We start from the raw sequence: 23,253 nt of genomic DNA on the forward strand, positions 1-23,253 counted from the left end.
GAACTAGTCTCGCCAATCACCAGAGATAATAGCAACTATCAGTGACAAGCCTTCCCATGGTCTTTGCCTGTGAAGCTATCATCATCCTTTAACTATCACTGACTTCATTAATTAACGGGAATACGAGAATTAAGAGCGGGAGTAGGCAATTCAGCCCTTCGAGTTTTGAGTTTGTGACTGGATTCGTTGCCCTAGTCCAAGTGGTACGTAGGTGCTTTCCTTTGCTCTCCTGTGAGTTTGCTGTGACTGAATGTTGATTAATTTCACTGTCTGATTTCATTGACTCCAGGCAGTGGATCAGAATTCGGATCCACCTCAGTCTCAGAACATGCAGGATATGTTCTCGGCCTCGACACGCAACTCAGTTAATTAGCGAAAAGGTCCCATGTTGGGAAGAGCGTAGAATGAGGCCATTTAAACCCATGGGCTGCCTTGAACCCAGCACAGTTTGTGCTTTTGCAAACCTTCATGTTGAGACTTTCATAAGGGAATGAATCCAGGCAAAGAGACTGGTTCAATCTATGATGTGAAGATGATGCTTGAGAAGGTTTCCAAAAGAAGGAGACGTGAAGAAGCCAAAAGAGTAACTTCAGAAATTTGGATAAATAACATAGTTACACTAGAAACTTTCTAACATAACTTCCGTTGATATTCATGTGTGTGTGAAATTCGATAATATCAATTATGTCAATGGCATTTCATAAATCGCAGATTAGAACATGTGTTTTCTCCCCAAGGTAGTTATTTCTCCCCTAAATTGGAAGACGTTTTGACAAATGTAGTAATCTCCGGCTTACTCCTAGTGCCACATGCAAGTGAGTTCAGAAACGGAAGGATTTTGAATGCATGGCTGGAAAGATGGTGCGGATTTTTGGGGCACTGGAACTGGGTGAGTTGGCACTTGTATAATCCACCTGATCAGAGCTGGGACGGAGTTCCTTGCGAGACTTTTTGCTCGTGCTGTTGGGAGGATTTTAACCTAACTCGGCAGGGGTGTGGTATTCAGGGGAGAATATTACAGAGGAATACCAGGATGCACATAATACTGGGAGGGACAGACAGCACTAATATAGAGAATAGTAAGTTCATAGGTGGAGCCAGAGAAAGGGAGAATGCAATAGAGTCTAAATCAGGATTACTGTGAATGAATGTTAATGCATAGTGTATAGTGAATAAGCATAATGTGGAGATGCCGGCGTTGGACTGGGGTAAACACAGTAAGAAGTCTCACAACACCAGGTTAAAGTCCAACAGGTTTATTTGGTGAATATTATAGTGAATAAGATTGGGGAGTTACAGGCACAGATTGCCTTGCGGAAATATGATATTGTGGCTATAACAGAGACGGGGCTCAAGGAAGGGCACAACTAGATGTTAAATATTCCTTAAGACAAGGTATTTAGAAAGGATGGGAAAGGAAGAAAAGTGGGAGGGGTGCTGATTAAGGCGAACATTGCAGAGGATGTCCCAGAGGATTCGAGAACAGAATCAATTTGGACAGAGCTAAGGAACAGAAAGGAGACAACTAAATTTCTTGGTGTATTCTATAGACTGCCAACTACTGGGAATGATGCAGGGGAACAAATCTGCAGAAAAATTACAAAGAGATGCAAACATTATAAGGTAATTATAATGTGGGAGTTTAATTATCGAAATATAGAGAGGGAAGGGTCGGGTAAAGGCCGGAGAGGTTCAAACATTCCTAAACTGTGTTCAGAAGAATTTCCAACCCAACAAGAAGGGTTGCACTGCAGCACCCGATTCGTGGTAACGTGGTGAGCCAAGTAGATCGAGTGTCGGAGAGCATTTAGGGGACAATGACCATTGTATTGTAGGGTTTAGAATGATGGTTAAAAAAAAGGTAATCCAGAGTAAGAACAATTAACTGGGGGAGAGCTGACTTCAATGGGGGCAAGAATGGAGCTGCGCTGGACAGACTGGGATGAAAGGTTGGTGCGAAAAGCTGTAGCTGAACAAAGGGCTACCTTCAAAACAGAAATGGTTCAAGGGGGATGCAGGGGAATGGCACGAATTCATGATGCTCGTTTGGAGATCCAGTGCAGACACAATGGGCCGAATGGCCTCCTTCTGTGCAATAATTCTGTCATGTTCAATTTAATTAAAATGTTAGTTCAGTAAATTTGCACAGAAGGCAATAGATCAGCGAGATTCCCCGGACAAATAATTGTTTGGCAAAAGTCATCAAGGCGACTCGCCTTTTCAAGGGTACTTCGGGATGGGAAACAGGTGCGGATCTAGCCAGTGACTGCCACACCCCGTGAAAGAATCCTTTTTAAAAGGCTGGTGAATGGATCTGCCTCTCTCATTCGCAGGTACGGGCGAATTGGACCAGGTACACTCGGGTAAAAGTGGGTCAAACTGAGCTTTAAAGAAAAAGTTGACCCTGACCCCTGTTAAAACGATGCAAACCTCACTGTTTGGAAAACAAACATGGGATCTACCCGGGCTTTAATAATGCGTTTATCTGTGTACCGGGGGAGGGGGGGGGGGGGTGTGCGGCTGATGTTTTGACAAACACTCACCACAATCATTCACTATGTTGATATTATTAACATCACTCCAGCTCCGATAACAGTTGAGAATTTCTATTGGGATTTGGGATGAGCTTAATAAAGTTCACGCTATGCACAGGCACTTATTCACCCTCACACCATCCCCTCCTCCCGGCCCCCACTCACTGTCTCTCTCTCACACACTTGGACACTTCATCTGTCTTTCATTAATTTCTCCCACTCTCTGCTTCCCGCCCTGTTTCATTTCTCAGAGAGTAAGCTACCTGTTCATTGCTGTGGACAGATCCGATGACAGGTAAGATTAAGGTTTATAATAAATCTGATCGTTCAGCGCTCTCGGATTGTCCAGAAATAGACATATAAAACTGATCTGGATTCTGGACTGTGCTTGGCATCCTGGTGAGCGCTGCATCGCTGTTCCTTTGGGACACTATGACCTATGGAGTGCAGAAACTGGATATTTGGAAATTTGGGATACCCTGGGCTGAGGCAAAACCAAGTGCGCCACAACAAGACGGCTCAATATTGGAGTTGGGGGAGTTTGTGTGTGGTTGTGTATTCAAACTTAGTGAATGCACCACCGCATCATACAATGCATACTCACATCAATCCACAGTTTGCACATGCATTGTTCACATACGGGGTACACACAAACACACAGGCACTTATATATAAATAAATTTACATTTCAGATAGACACATTCACAGATGCACGCCCAGACATCTCTCACATACATGTATCTGCGCACATATCACACACAGATTCGCACTTGGCGGCACAGTGGCAAACCGATTAGCACTGCTCTCTCACAGCGCCAGGAACCCGGGTTCATTCCAGCTTCGGGTCACTGCCTGTGTGGAGTTTGCACGTTCTCCCCGTGTCTGCGTGGGTTTCCTCTGGGTGCTGCGGTTTCCTCCCACAGTCCAAAGATGTGCGAGTTAGGTTGATTGGCCATGAAGAATTGCCCCTTATTGCCAGGGGGATTAGAAGGCTAATTATGTGGGGTCACGGGATAGGGTGGAACTGTTGGCTCTTGGCCAAATGGCCTCCTTCTGCACTGTAGATTCTATGATTTTTATTCCCTCTCAGGATTTGGGTGCCCCGGTCAAGGTGGGTATTTCTTGCCCATTTCTAATTGCCCTTGAGAGGTGCTGCGGAGCCACCTTCTAGAAAAAAACGGTGTGCCTTGCTGGGGCCATTTCAGAGGGCAGTTAAGAGTCAACCACCTGCAGGCCACACCGGGTAAGGACAGCAGATTTCTTTCCCTAAAGGTGAATCTAATTTAATTTTTTTTAATTAAGAGTTTATTTATTGGTGTCACAAGTAGGCTTACATTAACACTGCAATGAAGTTACTGTGAAAATCCCCCAGTCGCCACACTCCGACACCTGTTCAAGTACACTGAGGGAGAATTTAGCATGGCACACATTGCCATTTAATTTGCCCATGCCTAACCAACACACATTTCAGACTGTGGGAGGAAACCAGAGCATCTAGAGGAAACCCACACAGATACGGGGAGAACATGCAGACTCCACACAGACAGTGAACCAAGCCAAGAATCAAACTCGGGTCCCTAGCACTGTGAGACAGCTGTACTAACCACTGGTATTTATAATAATCCAGTAGTTTCATGGTTATCATTGTCATTCTGGCCTTTTTCCAGATTTATTCTGTTGAGTTTAAATCCCCAGCTATCAAGATGCCATTTAAACACTATATCACCAGTGCATTTCTAGACCGCTAGATTACTAATCCTATAACATAGTCACCATGCTACCACACATACCCACATCACATACACACTTACACATACACGGAAGGACACTTGCACACACTCACACAGAAGCACACACACACTCACACACATTCACACTCACACAAACACACACATGCACATCACAACATTTAGCACTGCTGTCTCACCAGGGACCCGGTTCGATTCCGGGCTTGGGTCACTGTCTGTGTGGAATCTGCACGTTATCCCCGTGTCTACATGGGTTTCCTCTGGGTGCTCCGGTTTCCTCCCACAGTCCGAAAGACGTGCTGGTTAGGGAGGGAGGGAGTCGCAGGATTTTGACCCAGTGACAATGAAGAAACAGCGATATATTTCCAAGTCAGGATGGTGTGTGGTTTGAAGGGGAAATCGCAAGCGGTGGTGTTCCCATGAACCTGCTCCCGTGTCCTCTAAGCGCTAGCGGTTACTGTGTAGGATACTGTCGAATAAACCTTATTGTGTCAATTAAACTTTGTGAGAAAAATGTGGTTTCGAATTTTTAGTTACATTTGTATTTCATTTTCAAGAATTAAGTTTAGACGCAGTTATTAATAATTAGATTTAGCATCCATTCCCTTACTATATCGTATTAACAATGTACCATCTGTTATTTGAGGCGTGGTTTTAGAAATTAAATAGTTACAAAATATACCAATAGAATGTTCCGATGAAAGATTTAACTTTTTTACTCTCTCAGCAGATATTGCCAAATGTTGAACATTTCCAGCATTTTCTGTTTTAAAACCAATAAAATGATTCACTCCAAGTTGTCTTGGTGACATATTTTAAATGGCATTGGAGGGGACGCACAAAATCTTCTAGAATATACCTCCTACTGTCTAATGAATTCCAATATGTTGATGGCTGTTAGCAATGCAATAAACCTGAACTGTACGGATCGAAACAAAGCATGATCCCATCATATTCAAAGATATTCTGTGTTAGTTTCGACAACAATGGGAGATTCACGATTTTCCCACACGGGCCCCGCAAATGAAGATAACGCTTATGTCAAGCACGGAATCGAGCGATAAAAATGTTTTTTTCGACGTGTGAATGTACCTTCGAATGATGGGAATAGAATAATTCATGTATCCTGAAATATAATGGAGTTGCAGACAAGTGCACAAAGGGCACAAGGATAAGATGGATGGGATAATTAAACTGGCTACATGGAAAGATATTAATAATAAAATGACAAACATGGTGGATCATCATGGTTGGGAAAGGTCTAGTTACTGTTAAGCGCGTAAAATTTAAATATTAAATGAATTGAATTGTTTTAATCTAAATATCCGGCTTTCATGGTACACAAGCTGATTTAATTTGATTTTGCGCTGCCGCGTTCGTTCAGATGGGCGGCGTCATTTGTATTAACTATTGATGATCGATAATTCATTCATAATAAGGTAGTAAATGTGCTCGTTATCGCGTTGTGATTCGAATAAACGGCAAACTTGCTGGGAGAAAGGGATTAGTCGAATTGACTAGTCTAATTCACTGCAATTAACTTCCCAGCTCTGAATATCAGATACATATGAAGTGTTCATTTTTCTCATACAACTGCCTGCATTCTGTGTGGGCTGTGAATAAGGAAGTCGGCATGATGCTGGAACAGCGAGTTCTATGATCCTCTGATATATCCACGCATGATGTGGAGATGCCGGCGTTGGACTGGGGTAAGCACAGTAAGAAGTCTCACAACACCAGGTTAAAGTCCAACAGGTTTATTTGGTAGCAAATACCATGTCCACGCAGACAGGATTGTCTCTTGCGGGAACTGACACTAGTTCCGGGTAATGTGTGCAATTTAATTTGCCCAGGTGTCAGCATTTTAGATCTCTTGCGTAAAAAGGACGTTTAAATTATATATACCAAAAGGGAAAATGCTGGAAAATCTCAGCAGGTCTGGCAGCATCTGTAAGGAGAGAAAAGAACTGAAGTTTCGAGACAAGATGATCAGCTGGCATCTAGCTTTGACAAAGGGTCATCTGGACTCAAACGTCAGCTCGTTCCCTCCTGCTGTCAGACCTGCTGAAATTTTCCAGCATTTTCTCTTTTGGGTTCAGATTCCAGCATCCGCAGTAATTTGCTTTTATCCAGCGTTTAAATAATATCTTCTATTGCTGACAGATTTTCAGTGCAGTAGGTGGGACACCTGCACGATTCTGTTTGCTGGACAGTGAAGGCGAGTGAGTGTTAAAGAAGTGAAACTTTTATAGAGACGTCTGAAAAAATGGTTGATTGAACCTTTACCATCGCGCTGTCCAGTGGCGTGTTGTTTTTATATTCACCCATTCAATTCAAAAAACACATCCACACGCAGCGATTTACTAAAGTCCTCTCTTCCTCTGCCCCCCCCCCCCCACACCCCGCCCCCAATCACCAGCTGTCACAGCCCCATTGCCTTCCCTTCTTCACAGCAACAAACTGTTAAAATCAAGAGTTGATCCGTTTCTTTGGCAGGAATTGGTTAACTTCACCAGCACAACCCCCCCCCTCCACTACCCCCCCCTCCACTACCTCCCCCCTCCCCCCAAACATATCCCCCTTCCAAAGCTCACAATAGGCCAAGTGTGATCTTCCTCAGAACACTGCTTCTAGAAGTGGTTTTGTTTTACTGCAGGTATCCAACATTCAGTTACCTCTTTTGCACTTAAAGTTTTAAAGTTTATTTATTAGTATCACAAGTAGGCTTACATTAGCACTGCAACGAAGTTACTGTGAAAATCCCCTAGTCGCCACACTCCGGCGCCTGTTCGGGCACACCGCGGGAGAATTTAGTATGAGCAATGAATCTAACCAACACGTCTTTTGGACTGTCGGAGGAAAACCCAGGAAGGGGGAAGAACGTGCAGACTCCGCACAGACAGTGACCCAAGCCAGGAATTGTATGTGGGTCCTTAGGGCTGTGAGGCAGCAGTGCTAACCACTGTGCCACCGTGCTGTTCTACAACAGAAGCCCCGGCCGTTTGGCCTGGCTTTCTCAATTACTAAAACCGCAAACCAGGGCCCTTGTTCATTTAGCAGTGAGACTCTAAAGAGGGCATTAATAACAGAAAGAGTTCGAGCCATCCATTCACATAGGAATGGGAAAGACGATATTAAAACATACAGGGACAATCTTCAGAAAGGTTTCTCGATGGATTTTAATGATTAATTCAGCAGCAACTCTGGATGGTGAAGAGGTAACAGTATTGTAAGGATGGTTCATTATGATTAAACGTTTACCGGGTACATTATTGTCAATGTTCTTTCGTCTATAAAACCACCGTGAACCTGTCGGATTTCGGGAACCAGAGATCCAGCCTGCTGGTCACTAACGTCCCGAAGGGAAGGAAAGTTGCTGTCCTCGCCCGCCCTCGCCCTATATGTGACTCCAGATCCTTCCAGCTTGATTAATACTTAACGGCATTCTGAAATCCACTGCAATATATCGGAACAGCTACGAAATAATTCAGGAAGAAAGTCCATCGCCAACTTCCCTAACACAATAAATTCTAAACTGGATCAATTTCAGGTGGTTAAAGTCCACAGTTCCTCTGCTTAAATCGGGAAGAGAGTATGGAACAAAATACACTTGAATTCTGTGCCACACCCTCTCTCGTTTCGCTGTACTGATCAAGGGGTTTGTAAAACCGAGCTCTAAAATAAAAGACTCTGGACGGTTGGAGTCGCTTTTCGAAAATTAAAATCTTTCTCAGCGAAAGTCAAGTGACTCGATCGCTTACCAGAAAAGGGATAAATTGTTAGTTTGACCCTGTGTCTGGGTGGGTCTATCTCCGCACATTGATGGCAATCTTTGATTTGATTTGATTTATTATTGTCACATGTATTAGTATACAGTGAAAAGTATTGTTTCTTGCGCGCTATACAGACCGTTCATAGAGAAGGAAACGAGACAGTGCAGAATGTAGTGTCTGAATTTAGAAAGTCTGAGGTCAGGTACCAACCGACTCAAGAACAGCTTCTTCTCTGCTGCTGTCAGACTTTTGAATGGACTTACCTTGCATTAAGTTGATCTTTCTATACATCCTAGCTATGACTGTAACACTTCATTCTGCACTCTCTCCTTTCCTTCTCTATGAATGGTACGTTTTGTCTGTATAGCGCGCAAGAAACAATACTTTTCACTGTATGTTAATACACATGACAATAATAAATCAAATAAAAAAACAGTCGTAGCTACGGTGTAGAGAAAGGTCAACTTAATGTTCTTGAGTCTAAGCCTTTGTGCAGTTCAGTGAATGACTCTGATGTGTTTGTGAGGCGAAATCTGGCGCGGGGACTATTACTGAGTCCGAAAAATGTCCTGTGTATTGCACACATCCACCTGTGAGGCCTGGGAGTTGCTGATATGAGTGACGGTGGGGATCCGTTCGGATCCAGAGTGGATCTATTTCCAGTTCGGCTATTGCCAGGCACACAACAATCATTGCATTCAGAGTAAGGGGGTGGGAGAAGCCATGTTTTCTGAGTAAGAAAATTGACCATTTAATTCTCCATGGCTACATTGCAATAAACACGAAGTGCACTACCTGTGTAAAGGGAGGAGGAGGACACACGGACCCACTCAGTCTGACGGGAGGTCAAACCGATTGAAGCACCACTTGAAATAACTCCCCCCCCCCCCCCCCGCATAGGAAAGACATATCATTATTTTTATGTTAATATTTAGTTCGGCTCCTAATCCCAAACTCCGCGTCCAGACTTTTATTAAAAGGCTTTCATTAAAGGCGCTCATTGATACAGCGAGGGGAGACCTCCGCACTTCGGGCGTAGTCAAATAGGCGATTGTGCGGGGATCCTGAAGCGTGCCCGGGCCGTGGGGGGGCCAGACAGCGGCAGCTTCATTGGACTGCTCTCCCACAGGAGGTCAACCTTGCTGGGGAAATAGTTTAGACCCCCTCAAAGCCACACTCTGCCTCTTGACTAATCTCCCCTTTTTTTGTGTGAATTCTGATGGACAAAGCGAATTACAGATCAGTGCTTTGGAAACGATTCCAGAATCTGGTCAATAAATTGAACATGTGGACTGAATATTATTGAGACATGAACAGAGAATGCGGTCAGGCAACTTATGTGGAGAAACCATGAGTGAAATATACCCTTTTTTAAGAGATGGGGAAGATCCCCGAATTTCCCCCAAAAAGTCACACATTTCAAATAAATACCTTTTGCCTTGAAAATATGATTTGTTGTACGGGATCACCACTGAATTATACATCCCTCAGCCACCAGCTATCATTTCAGTCGGTCTAGCTCCGAGTATGGCCTTAACGGTCACTGATTTGATTTATTATTGTCACATGTATTAGTATACAGTGAAAAGTATTGTTTCTTGCGCGCTATACAGACAAAGCATACCGTACATTGGGAAGGAAAGGAGTGAGTACAGAATGTAGTGTTATAGTCATAGCTAGGGTGTAGAGAAAGACCAACTTAATACGAGGTAGGTCCATTCAAAAGTCTGATGGCAGCAGGGAAGAAAAGTCATGGCCCCGTCAAATTATGATTAATAAATACTGTTCAACTAAAGGGACTCCTCCAAAATAATGTTCTTCAATCATATTGAATCCTCTTCATTTCTAGTCTATCCTATTAATTCTGCCATACAATTTTTAAAAAAAATAAATGATTAACGTTTCCTAACTAACCAGTGAATAACAACTATGGAGTGTACCGAGAGATGGCAAAGTCTCGCCTCACCGCACATTTCCCTTTTTTCATTTGTGTCTTTGTTTTGCGGTAAGTTATATAAAATCGATGGAGTTCTGACTGGCTGCGGGAGGTGGGAAAGCGAGACGGGAGCGGATAGATAGAGAGATAAAGGAAGAGAGGGTAAGAGAGAGAGAGGGAGAGAAAGCGAGAGGGACAGTGAGAGAAAGAGAGGAAGCGAAGAGGAAGAATGCGAGAGAAGTGCCAGATACAGAGATAAAGGGAGGGAAGAAAGAGAGAGAGTTGAGGTGGAGAGTGCAACACGGGTAAATAGCGGGAGAGAGGGGGAGGGAAGGAGGGAAAGGGGTAGAAGAGAGAAAGAGAAAGAGAAAGGGATAGTACATGCATTTATCGAACGGCCGCCGCTTTCGCCTTTACATTCGCATCTGCCTACTGTCAATAACGAAACCGTCGGTAACTAGTGTAACCAGGGTAACCAGTGTTTCATAAGTAGTGTAACCAGTGCATCATTCACACCTGAAGGCCAAGTGGTATCTGAAGGGCCACCCAGGGATTTAAAAAGATTCAGAAATCTCCCTGGGAACAGGCGCATATTCACATTTCCACTGTAGAACTCTACAATTCGACCCGTGTGGAAGTCTCAAAACTCCGAGATCTTATTGATGAGGATGCTGTTATTGAAGACACGCTGTACTGATATTGGGTGAGATCTAACCCCTGGGCAAAAAAAACCCTGAGGCTGGCGAAATTCTAACCCCTGCTTGGCCGTTCTTTGCTGCAGACGGCTCAATGCTGAGAATTACAATTCCAAACATCAATATTTGTTGGCGACGGTTTGTATTCCACCGAGATAAATAACCGCTTAAATGAAGCTTTTAGTTTTTTTTTAAAAAGGTTATGGAATTTAGCGTCAAATCCAATGATTTTCTTTCATAGAAATCGATGTTAAATAATTGAAATCGAACCCCAGCCCCTATTTCCGACCAATTCTCCCCCCACCCTCTTTACCTTCTCCCTGCCGTTAGCTTTAATACGGAATTACGAATGAATTGCAATTTTAAACCAACAATTAGGAGTGGTTGCGGTTTGAAATGTATTACCTGATAGCGGGGACTGGGGAGGGGGCAACCAGATCCAATTGCATCTTTGAAAAGGAAATTGGGTAAATACTTGAAGGATAAAATAAAAATTCGTAGGGTTAGGGGGAAAGATTATGACTAACTGGATTGCTGTTCGAAAGGGCTGACGCAGACTGGACGGGCCAAATGGTCTCCTACCGCGCTGTGCCACTCTATGGTTCTATAACTCCCGTTTTTGTACGGACGAAAAGCGCAGACAATTCGCCGCTTCATTATTTAATTCTATCTGCCTTACTTAAATATAGAAACAGCCATTAAACTGGCGATATTTTTATTCAGTGTCAGTAATGTGGTTTACACCCCACCTGCTCTCGGAGAAGGCGAGAGGTTTTGCAACACACACAATTCCATCAACTCAATAAAATGTTGACGATTTTTTTTGGTGTATTCATTAAATAAGCCCGAATGATGGGAGTGTGTATCAGATTTACAAATTAACTTTCTGTCCGCTCTGCTTAACTCCCCTGCCAATGACTGGGTTTCCCTCTTACTGTTTGTCTGTTAGGATCAGCCTCGGGGACTTACTTTCGATTTAAATTACCAAGCGACTGTTTACATGTTATGTAACAATTCTTTTTTTGGGGAGGGGGGAGGGGCGGTTGCACAGGTATTTCTATAGCTTCTGTCTGCGTGTGTCTCATCACGTATAATGAACTTCAGAGAATTATACCACTGCGACATTGGGACGAAAGTTAGTTTTTTAAAAATTCTTTCCATGAGCATCGCTGGCAGTAACGTCATTTTTGTTCCTCATCCCTAATTGCCCCGAGTGATCAGTTCAGCTATTTCAGAGGACAGTTAAAAGTCTGTGGATCTGGAGCTACGTGTAGGCCAGACCAGGTAAGGACGGCGGATTTCCTTCTCTGAATGACATTGATGCTGTAATGGGTTGTCCTGTTGGCAATCCTGGGTTCCAACCTTCTCCCCAATGAAGTGGGTAACTAACATGACAATTATTTGCCATTTCCGGGTGTTGACTAATTTCTGAAGACCTGCCATTTCGCGCTTACTCTTTACAAAAGCTCCCATTCCATATAAGGATTGACCTTACGACTTTGTAAAGTTGTTTAAGTCAGAGGCATCCCTTAGAGATGGACATTGCCCAACTGGTTTAGAAAATAAACTGAGCCAAGAGACAGAATTAACCGGGAATTAAATAGCGCCCTTTTTAATTTACAATGTACACTTTACAATTGAGTAAAATGGAAAATATTTTTAAAATGAGCGGAAGTCAATTTCTTACATTTTTGGCAGTTTTAAAAAAAATAATATTTTAAATTAGTCCTGGATGAATAAATGTCCAGCGCCTTGTAATCAAATAGAACAATCTCCAGAGGGGATCAAAAAAGTAATACATTTTATATAGTGTACAGGGTCACATTAAAATAGCTGGTTTTGTCATTAATTTATAAAGCGTGCAGCGAAATAGTGTTTAGCAGAGTCAATTCGTGGTCAATTCTCTTTTCCAAGGGGTAAGTTTTGACTTTTAAAAAATCGATTTTCTTAAACATGGGTACAGAACGAACCAGTTGCCAAAATGCATTGCTGGTGCCCAGAGCTAATTCGACCCAAGTTGTAATTTCCAATAAGATAAACCTTTGTGTGTTGTTTCATTGGTGTTCACTTGCCTCCCCAGTCTCCCCCATAAAGCTAGTTGAGTGAAACATTATTTAATGGGCTGTTTTGGAATGCTCTTCGTAAGGGCACTGCACAATCCGCTATTCACTCACAGACGGATGAACTGCATTCTCCAAAAAGTAACAGCACTTTTGGACTCTGTGACTGTCCTCTTAGCTTCGTTGATATTCCACTGTTTGGAAACGTATTTGAACCTCCCCATAACAAAGCAAATACAAACGACAGCAACTATTTGCCGGAAAATGGCTAGAAATATATATTTAATTGTGCAAAACATTAAGACCTACATCAGGCAAATCCAGAACTGTTTTCAAGATAAACTGCGCTAGCAAGCGGTGAGAGATTAGTGATTCGAGCATTACAACATAATGGGTACTTTACATTTACATTTGGATCCTTTAGCGACAGGAAGCAACATTCAAGGGTTCAGTCCCACCAACAATCGAAGTTTAAATGCTAGGTTTTAAATATATATTCGTTTTAACAATCTGTTGGTAGCTGTTATTTACTTACAGAAAGGAGTGCAAAAAAATACACCTTCCGGACGTTTGGTTTTGAAAACGAAACCATTCTTTAAAAGCCACAACGCCTCCCATTTATTTTCTAATGTAGAAAAAAAAACAAAAGTCAAATATTCGTCAGAAAATGCGTTTCAAATCTCTCCAGCAAAGTTTGGATCGTCTTGTTGATTTTTTTTTGTATTTTTGACTTTAAAAAATAGCTTCCAATGGCCGATTTTTCTGCTATTCTATAAACGGCAGACAAGCAGTGAGCTAGAATGGGCCACTAACAGCATCTAGTTTTTAAAAAAAACCTTTGGAATAACTTGGCTTGGAAGATCTATTTCGTTACCTCGGTGTAACATCTCTTTGGTGTTCTCGATGTCCCCAGCAAGAACAAATTCACCCCCCCCCCAACCCACCCTGCCCCCCACCTCCCCAACCACCCTCAAAAAAAAGGCACGGATTCCCGGGACAAAGCCTTGGCTTTGCCTGGTATTGTAATGTTGTCCCAGACAGTTACATGCAACTGCGAATATTCTTTGCGTGAAGGCCAGTGCGATCGGACAGTTCACTGACTGGTTGCAGACAATTGCAAGGGTTAATTTGTTTGGTGTGGTCCGTTTCATTTGTTTTATCTTTGCTTTAGTTGTCCAGTCATTTTGCCCTCCTCTCTCAATGAGTTCCTCCGCAGAGAGGGATGACATTCGGAGGCCAGGCTGGTAGACAGTACATGTAGGGGTAGTATTGGTAAGCCTGGTATAACGAGAGTAAATGCGGGTTCCCTAACTCGTCCGGGCTGTACTGTCTCTGGTTGTCCCGTACCAATACTCTCACGGCTACTTTCTTGGCCGCCGTGGGCGCCGAACTCGCGACCAACTCCGCTGCCATCTGCCTCTTCTTGGTCTTGTACCGTCGGTTCTGGAACCAGATTTTGACCTGGGTCTCTGTGAGTTTGAGGGCCGCTGCCAAGTCTGCCCTCTCGGGGCCTGACAGGTACCTCTGATGATTGAATCGCCTCTCCAGCTCGAAGACCTGGGCGTGGGAGAAGGCGGCTCGGGACCGCTTCTTGCCGGATTTGCCGGGCTGCTCGGACGCGGCGAGTTTGTCCAATTTCTCCTCGTCATCTGTGGCGGCCTGACGGTCTGAATCTGAAATATTGCACAGAGCTAGTGAAAATATTTAGCAGGCAAGGTGCGGGAGATCCACCCCGTGTAAATGTGTCTGTGTTGCATTTCTCTGGAAAACACTGTGTCCAACTTTCAGATATTTTAACAGAAAAGGACACTTCTGTGCCCAGTGACTGAGGATAACATTGGGGCGCGATTGACTGCACCATTTTAACAGAAACATTACACTTCCCAAGAACAGCTTCACTCATAGAAGTTCATTCCACCACAGGAGTGATAGATAGGTAAATGTTTATCCTAAGCAGAATTTAGATAACATATCTTCGATAAGCGTAATTCAGATAGATACAGGCAAAAACTTGTGACAGAGGCTTCTCCGAGTCAATGGAATCATTTAGACGCTTCATCCCAGCATGAAGAGAATGGGCTTACATCCCCCCCTCTCCCCCCCCCCCCCCCAGTGAATTTTATACAGTTCAAGCATTCTTCCCTGTTTGTACAGAACCGTCTCTATATTAAAGCGAGCCCTGTAGTGTTGAACAAGAGTTCAGGCCTTGTTTTGCGCCTGACTCACTCTCTTTCGCATGGAGGGGGGGAGGAATGAACTCATTTTGCGGCCCACAATTACAGAAACACAGGCCACATATTTCAGCAAGGATCATGATTTATTTGGTGTGCAGATTATATCCCTCCCGCGATTGGAAGGGGCACGGTTTGATTATCCCGAGTTGATAAGTGGGAATTACACTTTTGAGTACACTCTGGCACGGTCCGAACTAACTCAATACAATTCTAAAATAAAAGCATGGCTTAGAGTGAATCAGGTTATACCGTCCGATTCATATTTAAATGCGGAATGGCACACGGGAAATGTCCTAACAAGATATCAATTTTTCCCTGAAGCTCTTCCTGGGAGAAATCAGTCTTTAAAACCCCAACCTTTTCACAAGAATCTTTGCTATTTAGTGTAAACACAGATAAATGACCTCCATAGCTTCATATTGATAGGTATGGATATAATAGTTACTCACTCCACACCAGTCTGCATATTGAATTTCTAATCACTGCTAGAGTTTCTAAAAGTCAGGTTTAATAATTATGTCGAATGGTTCTACAACTGACACAGTGAGAGGAGGAAGCAGCGCTTCTGTTGCCAATTTCTAATTCGTTTCAGCAGTTAACACTTTAGCGTGGTTAACAATTGCTTTTTTAAGATAATTGTTAAAATAAATCAACGAAAATGGTATGGACATATCCAAAGCAGATAAAAAGTTAGATTTTAAAAACTGCACCAATTTCACTGTGAAATTAACAAGTCGAATTGATATCTGATAAGTTTTTAAAAAGTTTATTTATTAGTAGGCTGACACTAAGATTGCAATGAAGTTACTGTGAAAATCTCCTATAGTGATTTGAGGGCAATAGGATTCATTTTCGGAACCTTTTTTGTTAACCAGATGCTCAATAGCCCCTTTTGAAGAAATCTGGCTTACCTTTATCGAATTTCGCGGCGCTATTCTCCCAGGCGTTCCCTTCTCTCGATTCATGGTTGGGAGATTCCATGTCTAGCCGCCCCCTTTCATTACTCTCGGCCTCCCGGTCGCCGTCTAGAACCTCCGAGTCCGGCTGCTGGCTCTCGCCTGGCACCGAGCTGCTGGTTAATGCCTCCCCCTGCTCCTGGTCGATTCTTATAACGATCAGCGGAGTCCGTCTCTCCCCGGCCAGAGCAGCTGCTTTACTGGCATCGCGCTGCGGACTCAAGCCCGGAGGCTCGGGTTTCAGCCGCTCCTGGTGTGAATTCCGAGCCAGCCGCGAGTCACTGCCCCGGGTGAGAATATCTTGGATAGTGAAAGGAGTTAAGGAGCCGCCTTGAACTGCCATCTTTTTTTATTTATATCTGAGCGTGTGTGTGTGAATGAAGGAGAACTAAATCCTTCCCTGCCCTCAGAGCCAGTTCCAAGATTTTCCTGCCCACAGCACTGGGAGCGAATCTCCGCACATCCGCCTGGTTTTCCAGTGTGGAGCTGACTATCCCCCGCTACCCATTTAGCTCCAGGCATTCAATCCGGCTGAGGAATGGGGAGGGAAGTGGGGGACACACACGGAACCTCCAGCTGGGCGGCCAAGGGATCACGTTTTCTGCAACTTTATTTACATCCTTTATTGACAGATGGCGTTGGATGACCCTGATTGGACCTTTGGTGACACGTGGCCCCGCCCACTCTCCCATGCGGTTGGCTGATTGGCATTCTGGAGGCTGATCCTTCAGTTTTCCAGTCCTAGCCTGCTCCCACTTATCCAGATCATACCCTCATCCAAAACTCTGACAAATGTCTAATCCGCCCCCCCACCCCACTTCACTTGCCCCTTTAGCACCATTCACCTTGCCTGGGTACAGTGCTGCACTTCAAGAAAAGTTCAGAAGCCTCAATAGTGCTTCTCCGTGGTTCAACTTGGTTCGCACGTTCTCCCCGTGTCTGCGTGGGTTTCCTCCGGGTGCTCCGGTTTCCTGCCAGACTCCAAAGATGTGCGGGTTAGGTGGATTGCCCACGCTAAATTGACCCTTAGTGTCAGTGGGACTAATAGGGTAAATATGTCGGGTTATGGGAATAGGGCCTGGGGTGGGATTGTTGCCAGTGCAGACTCCATGGGCCGAATGGCCTCCTCTTGCACTGTAGGGATTCTATGAACTTGTGTTACTATTATTTTTTCACTTATGGGATGTAGTGGGCCAACATTTATTGCCCATACAGCGGCATGGTGGCACAGTGGTTAGCACTGCTGCCTCACAGCGCCAGGCATCCGGGTTCAATTCCCAACTTGGGTCACTGTCTGTGTGAAGTTCTCCCCGTGTCTGCGTGGGTTTCCTACTAGTCCCCCTGACACTAAGGGTCAATTTAGCGTGGGCAATCCACCTGTCCCGCACACCTTTGAGTGTGGCAGGAAACTGTAGGGACTCTATGATTCCTAACTTCTAATATCCTGTCTCTATATTAATTTCGAAGTTCAGGGTTATATAACATTAAAATGCTGCAAAATTATTTTTAATGGATATTATTCACGACAGTTTTAGTAGCCGGTCGACAATTCCGTTCTGTAAGTGTTCACATTTTACTCGAATAGTGGAAATCAGGGATTATTAAAATATTCCATTCAATCTCAGCCACTGGAACCTCCCTCAGCCCCTCTACACACACAAGGCAAGATCAGCTGGCGACTCTTCAATAATGAACGACCTTCATTTACATAGCGCCTTTATAGCGACATTTCTCAACTCGCCCAGTAAAGTCACTCTCGGGCATGCCAAGCAGAAATAGCTCTCCATTCATTTCGCTTCTTCTTAAGATGTTACCAAATCAGAAAAATGCCCGTAAGGCGATAGGGTGTGACTTCTCTTCTGAATATTAATCCCTGCCCACACTCATTTAACACTCAGAGCGTTGCCGAATAGCCAAAGAGAGCGTGTGCTATCGGCACGCTACCTCTGACTCAGCCTTCATGCCGGAGATGGAAGTAAAACAAATGTTCCTCGCAAAGGCGAATTTCCTTTAATGACGCAGCGAATGAAATCTGATTTTGATAGGCCCTCTTGAAGTGACGTCCTTGGGGCCCAGTGCTACCTCACTCACATCAACGTGGATTAGACTGTTCTACAAAGAGTTTATGCAGAAGGCGTACCCCCATCCAAACCTTGCGGTCAAAGTGGAGCCTTTGTGCATCCTGTCTGATCCCGCCCCTCACCTGCCTCAGTGAAGGAAGGTGAATTTTGCGGAGTTTGGCCTCAGTAAATTTCTGTGTAAATTGTAATCTACCCTCAGTTAAAACAATTAGAATGGAACCAACACAATACTTAAGGGGATAGACGGGGTAGATGAGGGTAAGATGCTTCCCCTTGGTTGGGGAATCTAGAACCAGGGGACACAATTTCAAAATTGGGGGGGAAGGGGTGGGGAGCCACTTAGGACTGAGGAGGTTGTTTTTATTCAGAGAATTTGTGAATCTTTGGAATTCTGTACTCCAAAGGGCTATGGAAGCTCAGTCATGGAGTATGTTTAAAGCAGAGATTGAGAAGATTTCTATTTACCAATGACCTAAAGGGACATGGGACAGTGTGGGGAAAGGGTGAATGATTAGCCATGAACGTTTTGAATGGCCAAGCAGACTCGATGGGCTGAATGGCCTATTCCTGCCACTGTGTTCCTAGCTCCCTTAATTTTTTTCAAGTGAATAATTCTGTACAAAATCCTGAGTGGCTTAATCTCTAAATTCTACCCTAGGCTGTAAATGCGATAGATCGGGCATTCTGAGTGAGATGTCACTCATTGTGCCAGGACTGTTTATTTCTGTTGATACACAGTCCACCTTTGGTGCTCAGAGGAGACAATCTAGTCTCTCACGCAACAGAATGGTGAATATCCTGCTGAGCTTAAGGGTGACACGGTGGCACAGTGGTTAGCACTGCTGCCTCACAGCAGCAGGGACCCGGGTTCGGTTCCCGGCTTGGGTCACTGTCTGTGTGGAGTTTGCACATTCTCCCCGTGTCTGTGTGGGTTTCCTCCGGGTGCTCCGGTTTCCTTCCACAGTCCAAAAGACATGCTGGTTAGATCCATTGGCTGTGCTAAATTCTCCCTCAGTGTACCCGAACAGGTGCTGGAGTGTGGTGACTGGGGAATTTCACAGTAACTTCATTGTGGTATTAATGTAAACCTACTTGTGACAATAATGAATGAACTTAAACACAGTTAGCAGACTATGTCTTTTAAAGAAAAGCCACAGCAAGTGCAAAGTAACCAAAAGCTAAAGAACACCCACTATTTTGTGTATTTTCTGATCTTCTCCCTGATCAATTTCATCCTTGGTGAACTTCATTCACTCTCACCCACATTTCCCAAGATTAAACAAGGAACTGGTCAGAGATGTTTATCTATTACACCAAAGGAAATATTGATAACTAAAAGTGATTGTGGTTAACATTTGCCAATGAGCATTCAGTGTGTTGGGGATGACATTATCTTGTCTCCTATCTTCATAAAGGTAAAATGTTCTTAAACCGTCACCTTGGCTTTGTGGGTATACTCTCACCTGTAAATCCCACTCCAGGCCTTGCACATTTAATTAAGGATGATACTTCAGTACAGAACTGGAGAAGTGCTGCATTGTCAGATGAGTTACCTTTCAATTGAGATGTTAAAACAAGACCCGTTCAGATGAACATTAAAAAAAAAACCCACACCACTATTGAAACGAGAACCAGGGAAATTATTCCGGTGCCTTGGCCAATGTCTATCCCTCAGCCAACACCAGCAAGCAGATTGACCAGACTTTTATCTCATTATTATTAATGGGAGTTTGTTGTGAAGGAGTTGTCTGCTATGTTGACCTCCATAAAATCAGCGAGTACACATCTGAGATAATTAGTTGACTCTGGAGTATCTTGGCATATTCTTCGGATGTGAAAATCATTGTAGCAATGCCAGTTCATTCTTTAAAATGAATGTGCTAACACTTAAATAATAGATGAAGCAGCACTATGCAAACATGTTAAGCATGTATATGCTAATATTTCTAGGCCAACCTTTTCATCTGAATTCGATTTGATCTTGAACTCTATAAATGAATAGGAAACATGATTAATCCTCCCAGTCTCCCAGTAATGCTTAAGTTTTAATTACAAGCTTTTCAACAATCACACAGCACTTCTATTTTCTTTTAATTCTTCAGCTTTTCTGCCTGACAGTTGTTCATAGTGCTGTTTGTTGCGGTTTTTAAATATGTCTCGTTTGGTGAAAAGTATCTGCAAACATTGATTAAAATACCTGGCAGAAACCGTACAACACTTGCTGATGCATGTCATCTTGGCTCCTTAAACATACAGCACTGGTAACAAATGTAATACATGCTTGACAAGAATTTGCAATCAACAATCGTTTCAGTGAGGTGAAATGAATGACATCTTGTGCTTTTGAAATCTACATTATAAATTAAAGGGTGCCACTTATCTGTACTTCAAATGAAGTGAAGTGTGTATCACATTGATTCATGTTACCTGGGATTCTCCACGAAAGGTATTGAATTTTCTTCAATTGATTACCACAATGCTACACTAATTAAAAAGAAGTGAAGCAAGGGTTTGGCATGGATACAACTGGGCTCTGTGTCACAGGCTGGTCTGTACTAAATACTTTTGCATCAATGTGGGGTGGTTTGATCTTTGCATCAAAAAACACTGGGTGTAAGTAGGCTGTGAAATAGCCAGAATCAGACTTGGTGCATGTTGTGTCATCTCAAGGAGAATTCATGTGTCGTGCGCTTGAGTATATGGCTGGAATTATACTGCTGGCCTTTAAAATTATAGCTTGAAATGGTTAAGTGCTTCAGCCAATTCGATGTCATTGTCAAACGTAGCCACAATTATACTTGTGGAATAATCGCAACCTCTGTGCTACAGCCAGCAATAGCAGACCATTAAATTCATTTTGTGACTACTAGCCATGCAATTTATTCTTCAGCTTTTGAGTGTTATCAGAAAACACACCATGCCAATAACCACCATTAATGTTACAAATGTATTTGACATTCAGGTGCTGTTAACTTGGCTCTGTGCCTGTGTATAAACTATACAAACATGTGAACAGAAAAAAACCCTCTGGTGCATTCAGCCTGTCACATGTATACACTGAGATCCATATTCTGTCAGCTAGAAGGAAGTTGTTGGTGGCAACATATTAGAGTCTGCTGGTGGCACGGTAGCACAGTGGTTAGCACTGCTGCTTCACAGCTCCAGGGTCCCGGGTTCGATTCCTGGCTTGGGTCACTGTCTGTGTGGAGTTTGCACATTCTCCTCGTGTCTGTGTGGGTTTCCTCCGGGTGCCCTGGTTTCCTCCCACAGTCCAAAGATGTGCGGGTTAGGTTGATTGGCCAGGTTAAAAATTGCCCCTTATAATACTAAAATGCGTAGGTTAGAGGGATTAGCGGGTAAAATATGTGGGGGTAAGGCTGGGTGGGATTGTGGTCGGTGCAGACTCGATGGGCCGAATGGCCTCCTTCTGCACTGTAGGGTTTCTATGATTTCTATGGCTCTGTGTCAATCTAACCTAACAGTGGTGTCAAATCATACATTTTACAATAGCATCATTAAACCACACAGGCCACCAAACAAACAATTTACAGAAAGAGAAACGCATTGTGTTTCTGTTGTGTCTTGTACAAGCCCAAGCTGTCTCCAAGCTCTTTTACAGCCAATGATGTACTTTTACAGTATAGTCACTAATGTAGAATATGCAGCCACTAATTTGTGTGTAATATAGTCCCGCAGGCAGCAATAAAATATTGATCAGATCACATCTCTTTAGCTATTGATTGGGTCATGAATAATGGCAAAGAGACCTTATCTACCCTTCTTCAAAGAATGCCTTTGGATTCCTTGCATCTATCCAAGAAGGCAGAAGGCTGGAATCTGCTATAGTGCAACACTCTCAGAAATGCTGGACTAGATTGTAAACTCAAATCTCTGGAGTAGGGTTTGAATACACAACTGTCTGACTGAAGAGTGGACAGAATATTATTTAGCTAATTAGATTATTCTTGACTGTCAGTCAACCAGTCCTCTTTCCCTACCCCCCACCCCAATTTTTTACGTCTCATAACTTTTCTTCATAATTACTCACCCAGAGATTCCAAGAAAATCCAGGCGGTTTGACAACCCTATAATAACGTGACATCTGAGACATAAGAACACAAGAAGTAGGAGCAGGAGTAGGCCATCTGGCCCCTCAAACGTGCTCCGCCATTCAATAAGATTATGGCTGATTATTTTGTGGGCTCAGCTCCACTTACCCGCCCATTCACCTTAACCCTTAATTCCTTTACTGTTCAAAAATATATCTATCCTTGCCTTAAAAACATTCAATGAGGTAGCCTCAACTGCTTCACTGGGCAGGGAATTCCACAGATTCACAACCCTTTGGGTGAAGAAGTTCCTCCTCAACTCAGTCCTAAATCTGCTCCCCCTTATTTTGAGGCCATGCTGCCTAGTTCCAGTTTCACACGCCAGTGGAAACAACTTCCCTGCTTCTATCATTATCTATTCCCTTCATAATCTAATATGTTTCTATAAGATCTCCCCTCATTCTTCTGAATTCCAATGAATATAGCCCCAGTCTACTCAATCTCTCCACATAAGCCAACCCTCTCAACTCCCGAATCAAACTACTGAATCTCCTCTGCACCCCCTCCATTGCCAGTATATCCTTTCTCAAGTAAAGAGACCAAAATGATACACAGTATTCCAGGTGTGGCCTCACCAGCACCTTATACAGCTGCAACATTACCTCGCTGTTTTTAAACTCCATCCCTCCAGCAATGAAGGACAAAATTCCATTTGCCTTCTTAATTACCTGCTGCACCTGCAAACCAACTCTTTGTGATTCTTGTACAAGGACACCCAGATCCCTCTGCACAGCAGCATGCTGCAATTTTTTATCATTTAAATAATAGTCCATTTTGCTGTTATTCCTATGAAAATGGATGACCTCACATTTACCAACATTGTACTCCATCTGCCAGACCCTCGCCCACTCACTTAGACTATCTAAATCCCTTTGCAGACTTTCAGCATCCTCTGCACACTTTGCTCTGCCACTCATCTTAGTGTCATCTGCAAGTATTGACACACTACACTTGGTCCCCAACTCCAAATCATCTATGTAAATTGTAAACAATTGTGGTCCCAACACTGATCTCTGAGGCATACCACTAGTCACTGATCACCAACCAGAAAAACACCCATTTACCCCCAGTCTTTGCTTTCTGTTAATTAACCAATCCTCTATCCATGCTAATACATTACCCGTAAC

The 23,253-nt window shown here is 43.5% G+C and overlaps 1 protein-coding gene across 1 annotated transcript; it reads right to left on the reverse strand.

Moving 5' to 3' along the window:
• Positions 1–13,943: 13,943 nt before the first annotated feature.
• nkx3.3 (NK3 homeobox 3) lies at positions 13,944–16,279 on the reverse strand. Its single transcript, XM_078224345.1, has 2 exons — positions 15,892–16,279; positions 13,944–14,419 (listed from the first exon to the last, which is right to left on the reverse strand). Exons 1-2 carry the CDS (start codon positions 16,277–16,279, stop codon positions 13,944–13,946), a joined length of 864 nt encoding a protein of 287 aa, XP_078080471.1.
• Positions 16,280–23,253: the final 6,974 nt, after the last annotated feature.

The sequence above is a fragment of the Mustelus asterias genome, chromosome 11 (assembly GCF_964213995.1).
Source record: "Mustelus asterias chromosome 11, sMusAst1.hap1.1, whole genome shotgun sequence".
NCBI lineage: Eukaryota > Metazoa > Chordata > Chondrichthyes > Carcharhiniformes > Triakidae > Mustelus > Mustelus asterias.